This window comes from Doryrhamphus excisus, chromosome 11, assembly GCF_030265055.1.
Source record: "Doryrhamphus excisus isolate RoL2022-K1 chromosome 11, RoL_Dexc_1.0, whole genome shotgun sequence".
Classification (NCBI taxonomy): Eukaryota; Metazoa; Chordata; class Actinopteri; order Syngnathiformes; family Syngnathidae; genus Doryrhamphus; species Doryrhamphus excisus.
The window spans coordinates 10,278,368-10,293,738 of record NC_080476.1 but is presented as its reverse complement, the minus strand read 5'-3'; the positions used below and the strand labels follow the sequence as shown (position 1 = coordinate 10,293,738).

The following is a 15,371-nucleotide window of genomic DNA, read 5'->3' as shown; positions in this document are numbered from 1 at the left end:
AGTAGATAGTCTGTCCAACCAGGGTCTTCCCTGAGGCCTCCTACCAGGTTTCTGACTAGACCTGCCTTGAATGCCCCCCCACGAGGGAGGCAACACTGGTCACCACATCCCAGTAGGGATTTTGGTCAGAGAAAAATCCCCAAGAAAGAACGTTTTCACCTCCATGTTTGACAGCTCCCAACTCCCTTGACATCATGAACCAGGTTTCTAACTCAGGGGCCCATTTATATACATATAAATGGCATCAAACAGAACGTCCACAGCAAGTGAAGGCATCACACAAATCAATTATCTCCAAATGCCCGCAAGACATGCTGGGTAGCCGAGCTATGAACAATAAAATGTTGGATATGAAGAGTATGTTAATGGATCTGACTACCGCATTGACATGAGGTCAAATGTTGTGAGAAAGTGTACCATAAGCTACCAAGCATGCCTTGCGGCATTCGTTTTTTTTTTTTTTTTGGGGGGGGGGGGGGGGGGGGGGGGGTTGTGTTGCTTTTGTGTTGACTATTTTGTCAACTATTTTGCTGGCTACACTTTCAATGTGAAAGGTTTAAAAAAGAAATTTAAAAATGCCCGGCGGGTTTGATTCCGGTCTTGTGCAGGTCTACAATCTTGACCCTGAGGTCCTTTGACAGCTCTTTGGTCTTGCCCATGAGGTGTAGTGGTAAGAATGTACTACGTCATATACACATAATTAATATATAACCTTAATGTAATATTTGTAATACATTTTGTCTCTCCATTATGACGATAAACCTACCATAAAAATGGTGGACTTATTCATATCTTTACAAAAATCAGCTGGGGATCAAATACTTATTTCCCCCCACTGTGCAGTGGGTATCACCTGACCAATCGGACACCACGTTATCCAAACTTAATGAAGAAAGAATACATTTTTACATTGTTTGGGGAAACCACAACGGTCCCTCTCCCAAAACTGGTGGATTAACTCGTTAACGTCAACACAGCCGGATAAACATACACGTTAACTCGATCAACATATGAATTAGCAATCGTCGATGTCTTAGCCTCTTCCGTCACACTGCTTCACTTCCCACCTATCCACTCCACATCCCAACCGTGGTCCACCCGACCAAAGCACGTCTTTTAATGTCGTCTGTTAACATTTTCACGACCACTTTCTCGCCGAAAAGCAAGAAACGGCGCCAACAATGTGAGGTTGAAACAAAAAAACGACTCACCGGCGACAGACTGCAGTCCGTTTTCTTGGGGAGGAAATAAAAAAGTGGTATCCTTCTCCCGAATCACATTGTTTTCTTGGAATGCGACGCTGGAATCAACATTAGGCATTCCGTCTTTACGCTGGAATCGCGGCAGGAGATGTTTGAGGTGAAAACGTGTCCGCTGGTGCCCACCGTGTGCAAGTGAATGCAACACTGGGAAAGTGGGGAAGGATCGGTTCAAATGACGATAGTGTCGACACCAAGGGTAGTGTCAGTATCGGATCGATGCCAGCGTATGAGATCGATATTTGTTGACACAAGTATCTATGTATTGGTCATATTATTACAATTGTGATATATTTATAGTTATATTTTAATAATAAGCATCAATACAGTAATGGTATTATTTTGTTGCTATTGTTGCATAGATTTTATTTCATTGTCTTATGGTTTATTGTTGAAAGGAATTATGATCAATAATTTAAAGGCAATACTACTAATACTATAATTATGTTTTTAAAATAAACATTAAGTAATAAGTATCAGTATCGGCCCTGTATTTACATAGTAACTGATCGATACCATACACGTCCGTATCGCCCACCGCTAGGTTTTACTCGCTGGGAGCAGCTGGAGCACCGCTTTCGATGTGTTGCATTCATACACTCGTAAAAGTAAGCTTCGATATATAAAAGCGACACCAATAACACAAAGAGAACTGTATTTCGTCATGTTTGTAACTTCTTCTAGTAGTGGACTTGGATCAAATCCCCATCTTCATCAGGAATATACCGCATATTCAATCACAACGTGGTTGTGTTCTATCTCTCACGTCCATGCTGCAAGACACCGATAATTCCGCGCATTCTCCTTTGGACCTGAACTCAACAGGCCGTCATTCAAATTTCACTGTAAATACAATAGAATGGAAACGAGTAAACATCAAGTGGTAAAAACAGCATATATATATATAAAGCAATATGATAATAATATAAGACAATATCAATAAAACAATATAATTATTCCTTTTGGTGTAGTATCTGCTCAGAAAACGTGATTTAAAACATTTAGATTCAGCAAATGACAATACAATCGATTGTTTTAAAACTTTATTTAAACCATCTCAGCCACATTACAGCCATAAGGAGTCGTTTGTCAAGTGGAAGAGCAGGAAGTAAGGCATAATGATGATAGATAGGTTCTGTATTAATCTCTTTTTCGGACACAAATCCATCACAATCTTTAAATTCAAACCCTACATTCTAAAAAATAAATGGTTCACAACTACTATGATTGTAATGCTACACACACACACACACACACACACACACACACACACACACACACACACACATCAATACGAAGAAAGCTGATACAAGCCTGCCCTCTAGTGGTGACAGCTGCTTAACACAGTGCAAAGTATTAGGTATACCTTTGATCGAACGTGTTTTGCATACAATTAACAAAGAAATGTTTTCAGTTTTCTCCTTTTTTCTAAATTCAAAGTACACCGGAATAAAAAAATGATTTCATCCTCACATTAAAACAACACAAAAGCAAAGTGCGGCCCCTGGACATCTTTAAAAGGTACAAAATGTATCAAAGTGGCCCCTGTGTCCTTTAATTTTTATGTATGCGACCCTCACTGCAAAATGTTTGAACCTTGTTTTATAGTAAATATTATACTCTGAAGATATATTCATCTTTTTCCAAAAATTGCATGAGTCAATATCTCCAACTTGACTAGGATCCAAAATGAAATTTTCATACAAATAGGAAAAACTACATATTTTTTTGACTGGAAGAAGCATGTCCAGAATAAACCCAGGGGCAGACAGACAAGACTTAGCAGCCTTGTTCTCCGCCATTACACCAAAACATGTTTGGCAGCTCAATTCATTCATTCTATCTTTCAATTCTATCTACTGTCAACAACCATCAGCATCGGTAGTACTGGCCTTGTATTTACTTGGTATTGGATCAATACCAAACATGGGGATTTGCCACCCATACAGTACAATAAATTATTATTTTTTTTAATGACCCAGGAAGGAATTGTAATGAAATTAGATCATCAATTAGCATCACAAAATACATTGGTTGTCAGGGAATCTGCTTTCCACCGGTTATTTTGTTATCCTTCCAGTGACAAAACACGGCTACCCTGGGTAGTGCATTCATTATGTCTTACAAAAAAAAAAAAAAAATACTCTTATTATGGCCAAAAATGGGCACCCCTGTGCTTTGTATTAGATAATGCACCACTGCTTCTGTGTTCATGTTTATTTCTTTTGTTTGCATTGCAACAACATTGCAAAACATAACTGAAAAACTGCTTTCTTTTGTAATCCAAGTGGTGCATAAACTGAGAGAAGCGCAGGGGTGCCCAATGTTTATGACCATGACACTGTACATGACATTTCTGGTGGAATGTATGAAAATACTTCAAGCATCTTATGTTTTTTTTTTCATTTTCTCTTGAACTAAAAGCAAATTATTCAGCAAAAAAAAAAAGCATGCCGTTAAATGTTTAGGTCTCACACGCAAACACACACATGTGGTAAATAAATGTCGCACATTCTCTCCTGACGCACGCAAATGATAAGTCATATTCACAATTTTGGATTTAGCCGTCTCCTGCGTCGGCGTGGTTGTCGTCTGCTTTCGAGGAACCTTCAAAACGTTGGGAGGCGATGACGGCTTGCTGAGACATACTCTTCCTCACAACGTCGCCTTTCCTCCACAGCGTGATCTCCTGCAGCAACAACAGCAGTCTATTATTAATTTTTTCAAAAGATGCACTTCCGCCACCATGTGACCTGTTTTTTTTTCATCTTAAAACTGCACCCAACATGCATCTCTTCTATTGTGGAGTTGCATCATCACCTAGTATAAATCCATCTTTCGTAGCGAATGGATAGATCATGAATAGATCCCTGGTACTACACATGTAGTACAAACCTGCTGTTTGAAGTACCGTCTCTCCTCCTCGTCAATGAGCACCAAGTTGAGGTAGTAGCGTACTGAGAATTTCTTATTTATATCCCTCATGGTGGGTGTCATCTCATAGCCTGCTAGGAAAAGCCTGATGGGGATGGACTCGCCTGGAGAAGGTGAAGAAGCAGATACGGCTCATTATGACGGAGTTTCGGGTTTTCTAATGGAGAAATTTTTACAATGTGGTTTGTATCACTTGTAGGCATATGGGACTTAACATGAGGAGAATGGCTAAAGTGCTAAATTAGCATGCTAGCACCTAGCAAAATGAATTTGTGTTTGTGAAATACATTCATTTTCTACCGCTTTTTCCTCACGAGGGTCGCGGGGGTGCTGGAGCCTATCCCAGCTGTCTTCAGGCGAGAGGCGGGGTACACCCTGGACTGGTCGCCAGCCAATCACAGGGCACATATAGACAAACAACCATTCACACTCACATTCATACCTATGGACAATTTGGAGTCTCCAATTAACCTAGCATGTTTTTGGAATGTGGGAGAAAACCCATGCATGCAAACTCCACACAGAGGGTGGAATCGAACCCTGGTCTCCTAGCTGTGAGGTCTGCGCGCTAACCACTAGACCGCCGTGCCGCCTTGTGAAATACAGAATTTTGTAAAAGAGACGGATATGGAAAAATACTCGGAATGAGCTGGATGCAGTAAAATCCTTTCAAATGACCTCTGACTGGTGCGCCGTCCATGATTTCATACTTGGCTACGGTATCATTCTCGTGGTAGACGTTGGGCCCGGTGCCGGTTGTTTCCCGCTTGATGATATCAATCTCCATGTGTTTGATTTTTATCCTCACCAGCAGAAAGTAAATCTTTCCAACAATCACATCTTTGAGATGATACCTGCAATTAAATGATAGAATAGGATGACGCTCCAGAACGGATATTTTGGTTTACATCTGAGATAATCTTACTTGGATTTATTGTACTCAAACTCTATGTGAAGACAATCCTCGATGCCTACTTCCATCTTGATGGAGGAGTTGATATCAGGGTAGGTGCTGAGTGTGTGGACCACCATCTCCATCTCTTTGCTGATGTCGCTCAGTCGGCGGTTCACCGTGGCTCTCAGGAAGTACCTGGAATCCAGAGCAAAACCGTCATACAGTTTTCCGACAGAGCACCCAGGTGGAGCTCACCGTAATTTGACGTTCTGGCCAGTGTAAGACTCGTATGGTTTTTCCACGTGCGTGAACTCGAAATCAAACGTCTGCGACTGTGAGAGCTCCCCCGGCCGAGCGAGGTCTTTTGCCAGAGACACAAATTCGTGGTGGTTTCCTCTGTCGTAGTAGAGCTCTGAAGGGGATAAATAATGTCAAATGTCTTCATATTGCTTCTTGTTTTTAATATTTTAATATCTATTTTACTATTTTATTTCTTATTTGATCTTTTAGTTTTGGATTAAATTCAATTTGTACCTTTATTTATTGTATTTTATTTTACTAGTCTGTGCAGCACTCTGGAAACTGTGTTTATGAACAGATTTTCCTCCTTTCATGAGTTTTTGTAATGTAATTAATTTAAATAATCAAAGTAAGAACATAAATAATACAATATTATACATATAAATTAAAACATCATTAAGCCATAACATTTAAAACAATATCTATTCTTCAAGTCAAAATGTTACATACTATTTAAACATTATGTTACCATTAATATGTTAGTGTTTTTGAACACGCTTCAACAGCGCGGCATAGTTCAAAGGTCAAAAAGATGGCTAGCCAATGGCTGCTTGTTTTGTCGGTCAGCTGACTTCTTAGCCCGCACATCCGTCACGAGACCTGACACTTGTTAAGGACATGTTATAAAATAGTACAGCTGGTTATGTTATATATTTTACTGTACATTTCATTTAAGTTATGAACATTAAGTGGAGATAAATAAAAAAAACCACAGTTAAGTACGATAAGGTTATTGTGTGGGTAAAGCTAGCGACTGTCCGACGTCGCCTGTCAAGACTTCTGGCGACTTGTGTGCGGGCTGAGAGCAAGCGAGCAGGCCGGTGAGACACTTACCTATCTGGCCGATAACCTCTATCTTTATTCCGTTATGCTCCAGCCTCTTTCCCGGGTACTTGAGCGTGACATTGACCTTCCCCGACACCGTTTCCCCGTCGTAGAAGAGAAAGTATCTGTCCTTCCTGCCATCCTCGCTTTTATGCTCCACTTTCTTCCTCGTTTCTGCATCGTTAAGAACTACATCGACGTCCGCACTTTGGCCAAATCCAAAAAAGCTCATGGCTGCTGCAGAGTCGCCGGGGAAGGAGGCTGGAAAAGAATAAAAAAAGGCAAAAGAAAACACACCAAGTGATGTTTTTGCAGCAATGCGTGCAGGGTAAGTAGCGTCACAGTTGGCTCACTAGTTCCTACTTTCAACAGAGGAAATGCGCATGCGCCCGAAGCAGTGTGTAGCAGTGTGAGTGAATCGTGAACGAACTGTTCATAACATGCGAGTGACAGTGAGTCATGGATACTCATCTCCACTAAATTAAAAAAAGGAAACCAAGTATCCTGTCCAACTTTTAATCTAGCTGTATTTATATAAGGTAGTATATTAAGGTAGTGGCCAGTATTGTTAAAAATGAAGATAATAATAATATACTATATTGCTGTAATAAATTCCCATTTATCACAGTCCCAGCAGTGTAAACAACAGCTTGGTGATAAACGGTTCAAATCATTAAAAAATCTAAAAAAATATTGTTTGTTCATGCAATCATTATTTAAATAATATTATATTATAATATATAATATATATAATATGTAATATAATATTTAATATATAATAATATTCTAATGTATATAATATAATATTTAAAAATAATAAATTGTAATTGTAATTATTACAACGGTTTTTAAATAAAATTAAATAAAATTTTATTAAATATTGTTTTTATTTTGAAGAGAACAAAGAAAAAAAGAGGAAAAAAAGAAACAAAGAAAAATAATTCAAAATAACTCCATACTACAATATCATATGACACAATTCAGAATCAATATTTATGTAATAAAATGGCAAAAACATAAAACCTGTAAATAAAATACATCTACACATCACAGATGAGAACCGAACCGAGATCTGATTGTCTAAAACAAAAAACATAGTGCTAATAGTGTGTATGTGACAGGGGCCAGCACTCCTGATTCAGAAGGCCCTGGTAGATTATATTGATATGGCATATATGCAAATGATATGCAAATTAGCCGAGTTGACACAACGACACGAATAAAAGTAAGAAATTGTTCTCTTGTGGACCTATATTTGTAATTTACATGTAATTACAGAGAAGCGCCACTAGAGGTCAAAGTTGAATCATAGCAGTCAAAGTATTAACATCACTGGGACAGTCATTGCTAGAATAACGTCAATTGTCACACATATTTCATATTTCGTTGGGCAGTAGGCGTCATCATTACGGTAAAATGACCATCTTATATTTAGATGCCCTGGCAGCATGTTCCACTGTCATATGGTGAAATTCCACTCCTCATTCTCACGTTGTAAGAAAGATCCCTGTAGCTGTCCGGCTCTGGATGAAGCCATTATTTATGATGGGGTGATGGCAGCAGCCGCAGCTGTAGCCTTGTTAGGATGCAGACATATCTTGTCAATGTGTCACTTCGTCATGTCATGCAAGCGCGTTTCATCCTTGTGTCAAGTATGATTTTCTCCCATCTGTTTTTTCTCTTCACTTGGTTCTACACTCTGGTTTCGACACTTTGGGCCTCCGTTGACCACGCGTGGCTCAATAACGCACAATGGGGGAGCCTATTGGCATCGGATAATAAATAAGCTTGCACATATATGTTGTCAGCTTACGGCCACAAATAACAGCATTGAAGTGTATTAGAATGTCAGACTGGCGTTCACTCTGGTTCAGCAAATAGAAATACAGTTTGAAATGGTTGCTTTCATTTCAAATATTAATGCTCTTGTGAGATTTTGGACTATTTATAATACACGAACAGTGTTGTGTAATATTGTAATGACTAAACACACATTTTGTTATCGTCCTCAATGGAAGTATAATCTCCTAACAGGTGACATGGAGTTCTATTTATCTTTTTCGGCGATGCTTAATACTAATAATGCACTGTGTACTGTTTATACATGTCTGGCTATATAATTATATGGTAAAGCTGTTGACTTAACAAAGACAAAAATGTCTTTTTAAATCAATTTAAATTAAATAACATTTTTTTTAATTTAAAAATTTTAAAAATTAAAAAATTAAAAAATTAAAAATTTAAAAATTTAAAAATTTAAAAATTTAAAAATTTAAAAATTTAAAAATTTAAAAATTTAAAAATTTAAAACAAACAAAAAAAACCTTAAACCATATTCAGAAAGCAGGAAGTGAACAAATGTAACAGTTACTGATTGTAAAAGTACCAGATGAGGGGTAGGATTTAATAAGCTTTGCTTCTTCCTACTCCTTTTGGACATGTGGAACTGTGAACTGATTATGTGATGCATTCAATTGTAGTCTGATGCATGTTCAAATGAAATTATCTTTACAAAGGTAATATTTAACAATATGATTATTATTGTAGTTTGCATTTATGCAGAAATTAACCTAAGAAACAGGTCTTAAAATGATACATTTGTATCTTTAAACATATATATTTATATAGAGTCAGATAGCACTTTGAATTTCACAGCTTCAGTCTATCCATATTTACAGTGCTAATTAATATGCTGTTTCATGGTTTGTCAATATGCATATTGCACATTTATTGCAACACACATGAGCATGAGTCTTCGGCAGGCTTTAGTAATGTTAAAAATATTGGATTTATAAATAAGAGAAAAAAAACTTCACGGAAATTCACTTATCACGGTCAGCACTTAACAGTGAAGAATTGAGGATTACTGTACGACAGGGGTCGGGAACCTTTTTGGCTAAGAGAGCCATGAAGGCCAGATATTTTAAAATGTGTATCTGTGAGAGCCATATACATTTTTTTAAACATTGAATGCAATAAAATGTGTGCATTTTTATGTAAGACCAACAGTTTTAGATATAATGGGCTCTAATTACGTAGACCAGGCACACTACCCCACGCCAATGGGACTTTCGTGAGCAGCGCAGTGTCCAATAATAAATCAAATACTTGCTGCCATTAATGCAACTTCTGCTGCTGCATGGTTTTGAACCGTATTCAGTATATTTCATTCTTTTGGCCATCTTCGTCAGAAGGCTTGGTTCTGCAGCTTTACCTAGGTGACTATTTGACTAAAGGAGGAAAGTTTGCATTTACATGTTGACATCTCAATGACCGAGGTAGACTACCGCATTACCCAGTAATAATCGAGTTTTGGTGTTTGACCTGGAAAATATCATCAGGAAAGATGGATATGGTCGGCCGTATTGCAGTAGAAAAGAGATGGACGGATTAAAATGCATAAGAAAGTTGTTGATTATTTTTAACAGTGATTTCTGTGATGTTTACTTTAAAATGTTAGCAAAAATACATTTTTATTGTGGTAAGAAACGCTTGAGAGCCAGATACAGTCATCAAAAGAGCCCTACCTGGCTCCCGAGCCATAGGTTCCCTACCTCTGCTGTACGATAATAATAATATAGTTATTTTTGCCAAGGTGGAACCCAACTCCATTAATATTCGAGTCATACTGTATTAATATACAGGATGAACCTAAAATCTAGACATACTGTAGGTATAATATACCCTTGTGTACATAATTCACATTCCTATTTTAATTATAACTGTATATTTAAAACACAGCAAACATTTATATTTAAAAGGGGGGAAAAAAGGAAATTACACACACGTCTGATTCTGGGTTTGGATCTAGTGTGGACGTCCCTGTGTGGTGTTTGCATGCTCTTCCAAACCATGGGTGGGTTTTCTCCAGGTACTCGGGTTTCCCCCCCACATTCCCAAAACATGCACGTTAGGCTAATTGGAGACTTAAATAGACATGGATGTATGGCCAACGGCAGACGTAAAACTCACCATCCTCACGAGGGTTGCGGGGGGTGCAGGAGCCTATCCCAGCTGTCTCTGGGCGAGAGGCGGGGTACACCCTGGACTGGTGGCCAGCCAATCACAGGGCACATATAGACAAACAACCATTCACACTCACATTCATACCTATGGACAATTTGGAGTCACCAATTAACCTAGCATGTTTTTGGAATGGGGGAGGAAACCGGAGAAAACCCACGCATGCACGGGGAGAACATGAAAACTCCACACAGAGATGTCCGAGGGTGGAATTGAACTTGGGTCTCCTAGCTGTTAGGCCTGCGTGCTAACCGCTAGACCAAAAATAATAATAATTTTTGCTTTTCTTGACTTATTTTGCATTATTGACTTGATTGTGGGCTGCACGGTATTGAGTGATTAGCGCACATGCCACGCAGGGAGAAGACCCGAGTTCAACTCCACCCTTGGCTATCTCTGTGTGGAGTTTGCATGTTCTCCCTGCGCATGCGTTGGTTTTCTCCCGACTCCAAATTGTCCATAGGTATGAATGTGAGTGTGAATGGTTGTTTGTCTATATGTGCCATGTGATTGGCTGGCGACCAGTCCAGCGTGTACTCCGCCTCTCGCACAAAGACAGCTGGGATAGGCTCCAGCACCCCTGCAACCTTTGTGAGGATTATCAATAGAAAATGAATGAATGACTTGATTGTTTTCAAACAAATATATGCAGTAATGCAGGAATAATTGCATTATATTGTATTGTATTAATCTTGATAAATGCCAAGTAAGAAGTATCGGTATCGGTACCAAAATGTTCAGTATCATCCCGCCCCTGCTGGAAAGACACCGACACTAGTAAGCTGTGGCAAAGCATCTGTAAGGCAGGCACAGAGCCAGTCCATTTTTTCTCTTTTCGCTGTTAATATTTGAAGCTTACTTACATTTTTGCACAGATGTTTGCACATTCAAAACACAAGAAATGAGACTCGTGGGCAGCTGGAAAGGACCACATTCTGCATTCTGGCTACGTGCCTCACTGGAGGTGGCAAGGGAGCATGCCGGCTCTACGTAACGCTCGCTCAGACTTAACCAACCAGGCAATTTCTTGGCTTGGGTGTCTTGTGTAGCATTCATGCCAAGAATGTTGGGAATGGAGACAGCTGCAGGCAGGGAGCAAAGACACTCGGGCAATCTTGGCAACTGGAAAGGAAGGACAGGTGGAGTCGGGCTCGTCTGACCGGGTGTCGCATGTATGCGTGTGTTGTAACAAGTGCATCATCGACCGCAACGCCGCCGCACTGAAGGAGAAATCGATTGCGGTATAAGTACTCCTAATCGGATACAGAAGCGTACCGAATTCCTACATCATGTGGCGTAAGCGTCTATGGTTATACTGTACATCCCAGCTGTCTCCGGGCAAGAGGCGGGGTACACCCTGGACCGGTCACCAACCAATCACAGGGCACATATAGACAAACAACCATTCACACTCACATATATGGACAATTTGGAGTCGCCAATTAACCTAGCATGTTTTTGGAACATGAAAACTCCACATAGAGATGTCCGAGGGTGGAATTGAACTTGGGTCTCCTAGCAGTGAAGCCTGCGCGCTAACCACTCGTCTATCATGCAGCCCGAAAATAATAATAATTTTTGCTTTTGTTGACTTATTTTTCATTATTGACTAGATTGTGGGCTGCACGGTATCGAGTGATTAGCGCACATGCCACGCAGGTAGAAGACCCGAGTTCGACTCCACCCTTGGCTATCTCTGTGTGGAGTTTACATGTTCTCCTTGTGGATGCGTTGGTTTTCTCCCGACTCCAAATTGTCCATAGGTATGAATGTGAGTGTGAATGGTTGTTTGCATGTATGCATGTGTGTAACAAGTGCATCATCGACTGCAATGCGGCCGCACTGAAGGAGAAATCGATTGCGGTATAAGTACTCCTAATCGGATACAGAAGCTTACCGAATTCCCACATCATGTGGCGTAGCGTCTATGGTTATACTGTACATCAGGGGTGCTCATTAAGTCGATCGCGATCTACCGGTCGATCGCGGAGGTGGTACTGGTCGATCGCTGGTCGATCGCGGCGTGACATTAAAAAAATATCATCCTAGCATCAATGCCGTCACTTGATTGATATACAGGGCAGCCATTCAGATGACAACTGAATGTTGCCCTTCGGGTGACCAATCAAATCAAACAACGTCTCTAAGTGCAGCAGAACTTACGATGTCAGCCTATCATCCATCCCCGTTACTTGATTGACATACAGGACAACCAGTCAGATGACAACTGAATTTTGACCTTTAGGTCACCGCTCATGCGTAAACAACGATGCAAAGTGCTAAGCTAGTCGGCGAATTGCGTCAGAATTTAAGCCCTCGCTAAAGTTTATGGCCACAAAAATGAGTGAAGTAGCTGGACCAAGTAAAAAGGCAAAAACATATCACTTCCATACGGAATGGGAGGTGGACTTTTTTTTCCACAATGTCTTTTTCGAAGTGCGTTTGCCTCATATGCCATTCTACCATTGCAGTACCAAAGAAGGGAAATGTGGAGTAATGTGCAGGTAATTACAAAAAATGTTAATAGTTAATTATGTGTGTTTTGCAATATTGGCTCATTTGGTTATGTAAGGTACATCAACATACATTGTACGTACAAATAATCCTCAATACATTTGAAAATAAATAGATGTTTTGCATTTTTGTAGTGGGTAGATCATTTTGACTCGGTCATTTTAAAAGTAGCTCGCATGCTGAAAAAGTGTGAGCACCCCTGGTGTACATCATCAGATGCTTCGCTAGGGCACATCACTTGTGATGTAACCTGGGGATCCAACTGAGCTTGATCAAGCCAAAGCCACCAGGAGGTTTTCTCTGAAGCCTACATGCGGTTTTTTATCGGTTCTCCACAGGGACTGACCTGCAAACCCTCATCAGACCCGTAGACCCTCATCATTTCTGACTTCGGTCCTCATAATGCGTTAAGGGAGCTTGAGTTACCTACACAAATTCAGCTGCCAATCCTAATCCCTTGTGTTAGCTTCTGATGTTATTCTAGGCTTCTGTGCCGCTTGGATGAAGCTGATGGTATGCTTCACTGGTTTGGACCTTCAGCAGCTGGCGATGCTCTTTGTGATGGTCTTGAGCACCTGGTCATTCCGTCATCTGTATCAGCCAACCAAGAGAGCTTTTGAGTACAAGCTCGAGATGTGATCTGGGGTCTCTTTACTTTGGCAAAAGGGGACATGTTGGGGTGGCCACCAGGCCCCTGTCACTGGTAATGGTAATGGTTTAATTTCATTTGAACATGCATCAGATTACAATTGAATGCATCACATAATCAGTTCACAGTTCCACATGTCCAAAAGGAGTAGGAAGAAGCAAAGCTTATTAAATCCTACCCCTCCATCTGGTACTTTTACAACCAGTAACTGTTACGTTTGTTCACTTCCTGCTTTCCTAATTTAATTTAATTTAATTTATACCGCTTTTTCCTCATGAGGGTCGCGGGGGTGCTGGAGCCTATCCCAGCTGTCTTTGGGCGAGAGGCGGGGTACACCCTGGACCAGTGGCCAGCCAATCACAGGGCACATATAGACAAACAACCATTCACACTCACATTCATACCTATGGACAATTTGGAGTGGCCAATTAACCTAGCATGTTTTTGGAATGTGGGAGAAAACCCACGCATGCACGGGGAGAACATGCAAACTCCACACAGAGATGCCCGAGGGTGGAATTGAACCCTGGTACCCTAGCTGTGAGGTCTGCGCGCTAACCAGTAGACCGCCGTGCTGCCCCAATTCAATTCAATTAGGAAAGCAGGAAGTGAACAAACGTAACAGTTACTGGTTGTAAAAGTACCAGATGGAGGGGTAGGATTTGATAAGCTTTGCTTCTTCCTACTCCTTTTGGACATGTGGAACTGGGAACTGATTATGTGATGCATTCAATTGTAATCTGATGCATGTTAAAACCATTACCATGACCATTTATCATGGTCGACTACAGTATGTCACAGTTTTTCATTGTTTAAAAAAATTTACATTTATATCTCTTCGTCCTCTCTCGCCCACAATCCAAGATCCCGATCGGCTTTACCAGCAGTCATTTTTGATTGAGGTGTAACCACCTGCCCCAATGGCCCACGAGACCCCGGGTCAAGAAGCCTTCAAAATGCAACTTGTAAAATTCCATCAAGCCTCTCTCTTGGCTGCGAGTCCACGTGTGGTTCGCTCATGCCTGCTGTCAGCTCCCATTACCTAATTGGAATTGAGATGCATCTGGCCGGCATGTTTGTCTGCTGGAGATACCGCCACCTCCCCCCACTCACGCTGCTTTTTATGCCATCCCACTAGGAAAGGCTTTCCCTACCGGCGTGCGCGGTCAAACAGTCATTTACATGACTTTGAAGGAAAAGCCGGCGATTGCGTACGGTGCAGATCGCAGGCAAGTGCATTGAGGTAACTCCTGTGGTTCACTTGAGTTAATAAGAGCGCTGTTTAATTCATGAGATCTGTCATGCTACAGTGGCTTCATCTTCACTCTCGGTCACATTTACAGAAGCTCCCTCTTCAAACTCTTTATCTGTCAGGATCAGTGACCGAGCGTGTCAAGTTCAGATATCCAGAGTGACATCCATGCGGCTTTGAGAATCACACGGATGTGTGGAATCAGAAAAAAACACAGTCCTCACAGTCCTTGTCTGGATGGAGTTCATGCGGGTTACGTTCAAGGTGCATCGGTGAACGGCGAAAAACTTGTTTAATGTCTATTTTTGGCAAACTTGGCTATCTTGACTGGATTCAGCTCCAGAATCCTCCCCTTCTTTCTTATACTCGCAATCCCAGTAACCGATCCGAGTGTCGGCTTTAGTCTGGTTGTCAGCCTACCACAAGACCAGTGGTTTTGAACCATCACCCATTAATGACAAGTTTTCAACTCAAGGTTTGCATATGTCTTGTATTTTAAGAAGCTGTCCTATCTAGTCTTTGAGCATGAACATGAATTGTTGAAGACATCCCCAGTTGTATCCTACTAGAGCTGTCCCATCTAGTCTTTGACCATGACCATGAATTGATGAAGATATATCCAGTCGTATCCTACTAGAGCTGTCCTATCTAGTCTTTCAGCAAGAATATGAATTGATGAAGACATCTCCAGTCGTATCCTACTAGAGCTATCCTATCTAG

General features: G+C 40.7%; 3 protein-coding genes across 5 annotated transcripts in view; 1 reads left to right on the top strand and 2 right to left on the bottom strand.

Annotated features, from left to right (window-relative positions):
- The window catches only part of arhgap32b (Rho GTPase activating protein 32b), a 69,269-nt gene extending 67,855 nt beyond the window's left edge, over window positions 1–1,414 (bottom strand). For all 3 annotated transcript variants that reach the window (XM_058087654.1, XM_058087652.1, XM_058087653.1), the window contains exon 1: window positions 1,212–1,414. The gene's annotated coding sequence lies outside the window, so the exon portion shown is untranslated. The remainder of the gene's footprint in view (window positions 1–1,211) is intronic.
- Window positions 1,415–2,317: 903 nt separating this feature from the next.
- LOC131138600 (vacuolar protein sorting-associated protein 26B-like) lies at window positions 2,318–6,618 on the bottom strand. The gene is made up of 6 exons (XM_058087658.1): window positions 6,223–6,618; window positions 5,344–5,500; window positions 5,119–5,283; window positions 4,872–5,047; window positions 4,155–4,297; window positions 2,318–3,948 (listed from the first exon to the last, which is right to left on the bottom strand). The coding sequence occupies exons 1-6, from the start codon at window positions 6,443–6,445 to the stop codon at window positions 3,820–3,822; spliced, it is 993 nt and encodes a 330-aa protein (XP_057943641.1). The 5' UTR covers window positions 6,446–6,618; the 3' UTR covers window positions 2,318–3,819.
- The window catches only part of LOC131138601 (junctional adhesion molecule 3B-like), a 66,015-nt gene continuing 56,684 nt past the window's right edge, over window positions 6,041–15,371 (top strand). Inside the window, exon 1 of the mRNA XM_058087659.1 lies at window positions 6,041–6,209. The gene's annotated coding sequence lies outside the window, so the exon portion shown is untranslated. The remainder of the gene's footprint in view (window positions 6,210–15,371) is intronic.

Coding starts and splice junctions, on each gene's coding strand:
- LOC131138600 (XM_058087658.1), bottom strand. CDS start 6,445: ATGAGCTTTTTTGGATTTGGCCAAAGTGCGGACGTCGATGTAGTTCTT. Junction 5,284..5,343: donor GGCCAGAACGTCAAATTACG/GTGAGCTCCACC, acceptor TCTGGATTCCAG/GTACTTCCTGAGAGCCACGG. Junction 5,048..5,118: donor TTTGAGTACAATAAATCCAA/GTAAGATTATCT, acceptor ATTTAATTGCAG/GTATCATCTCAAAGATGTGA.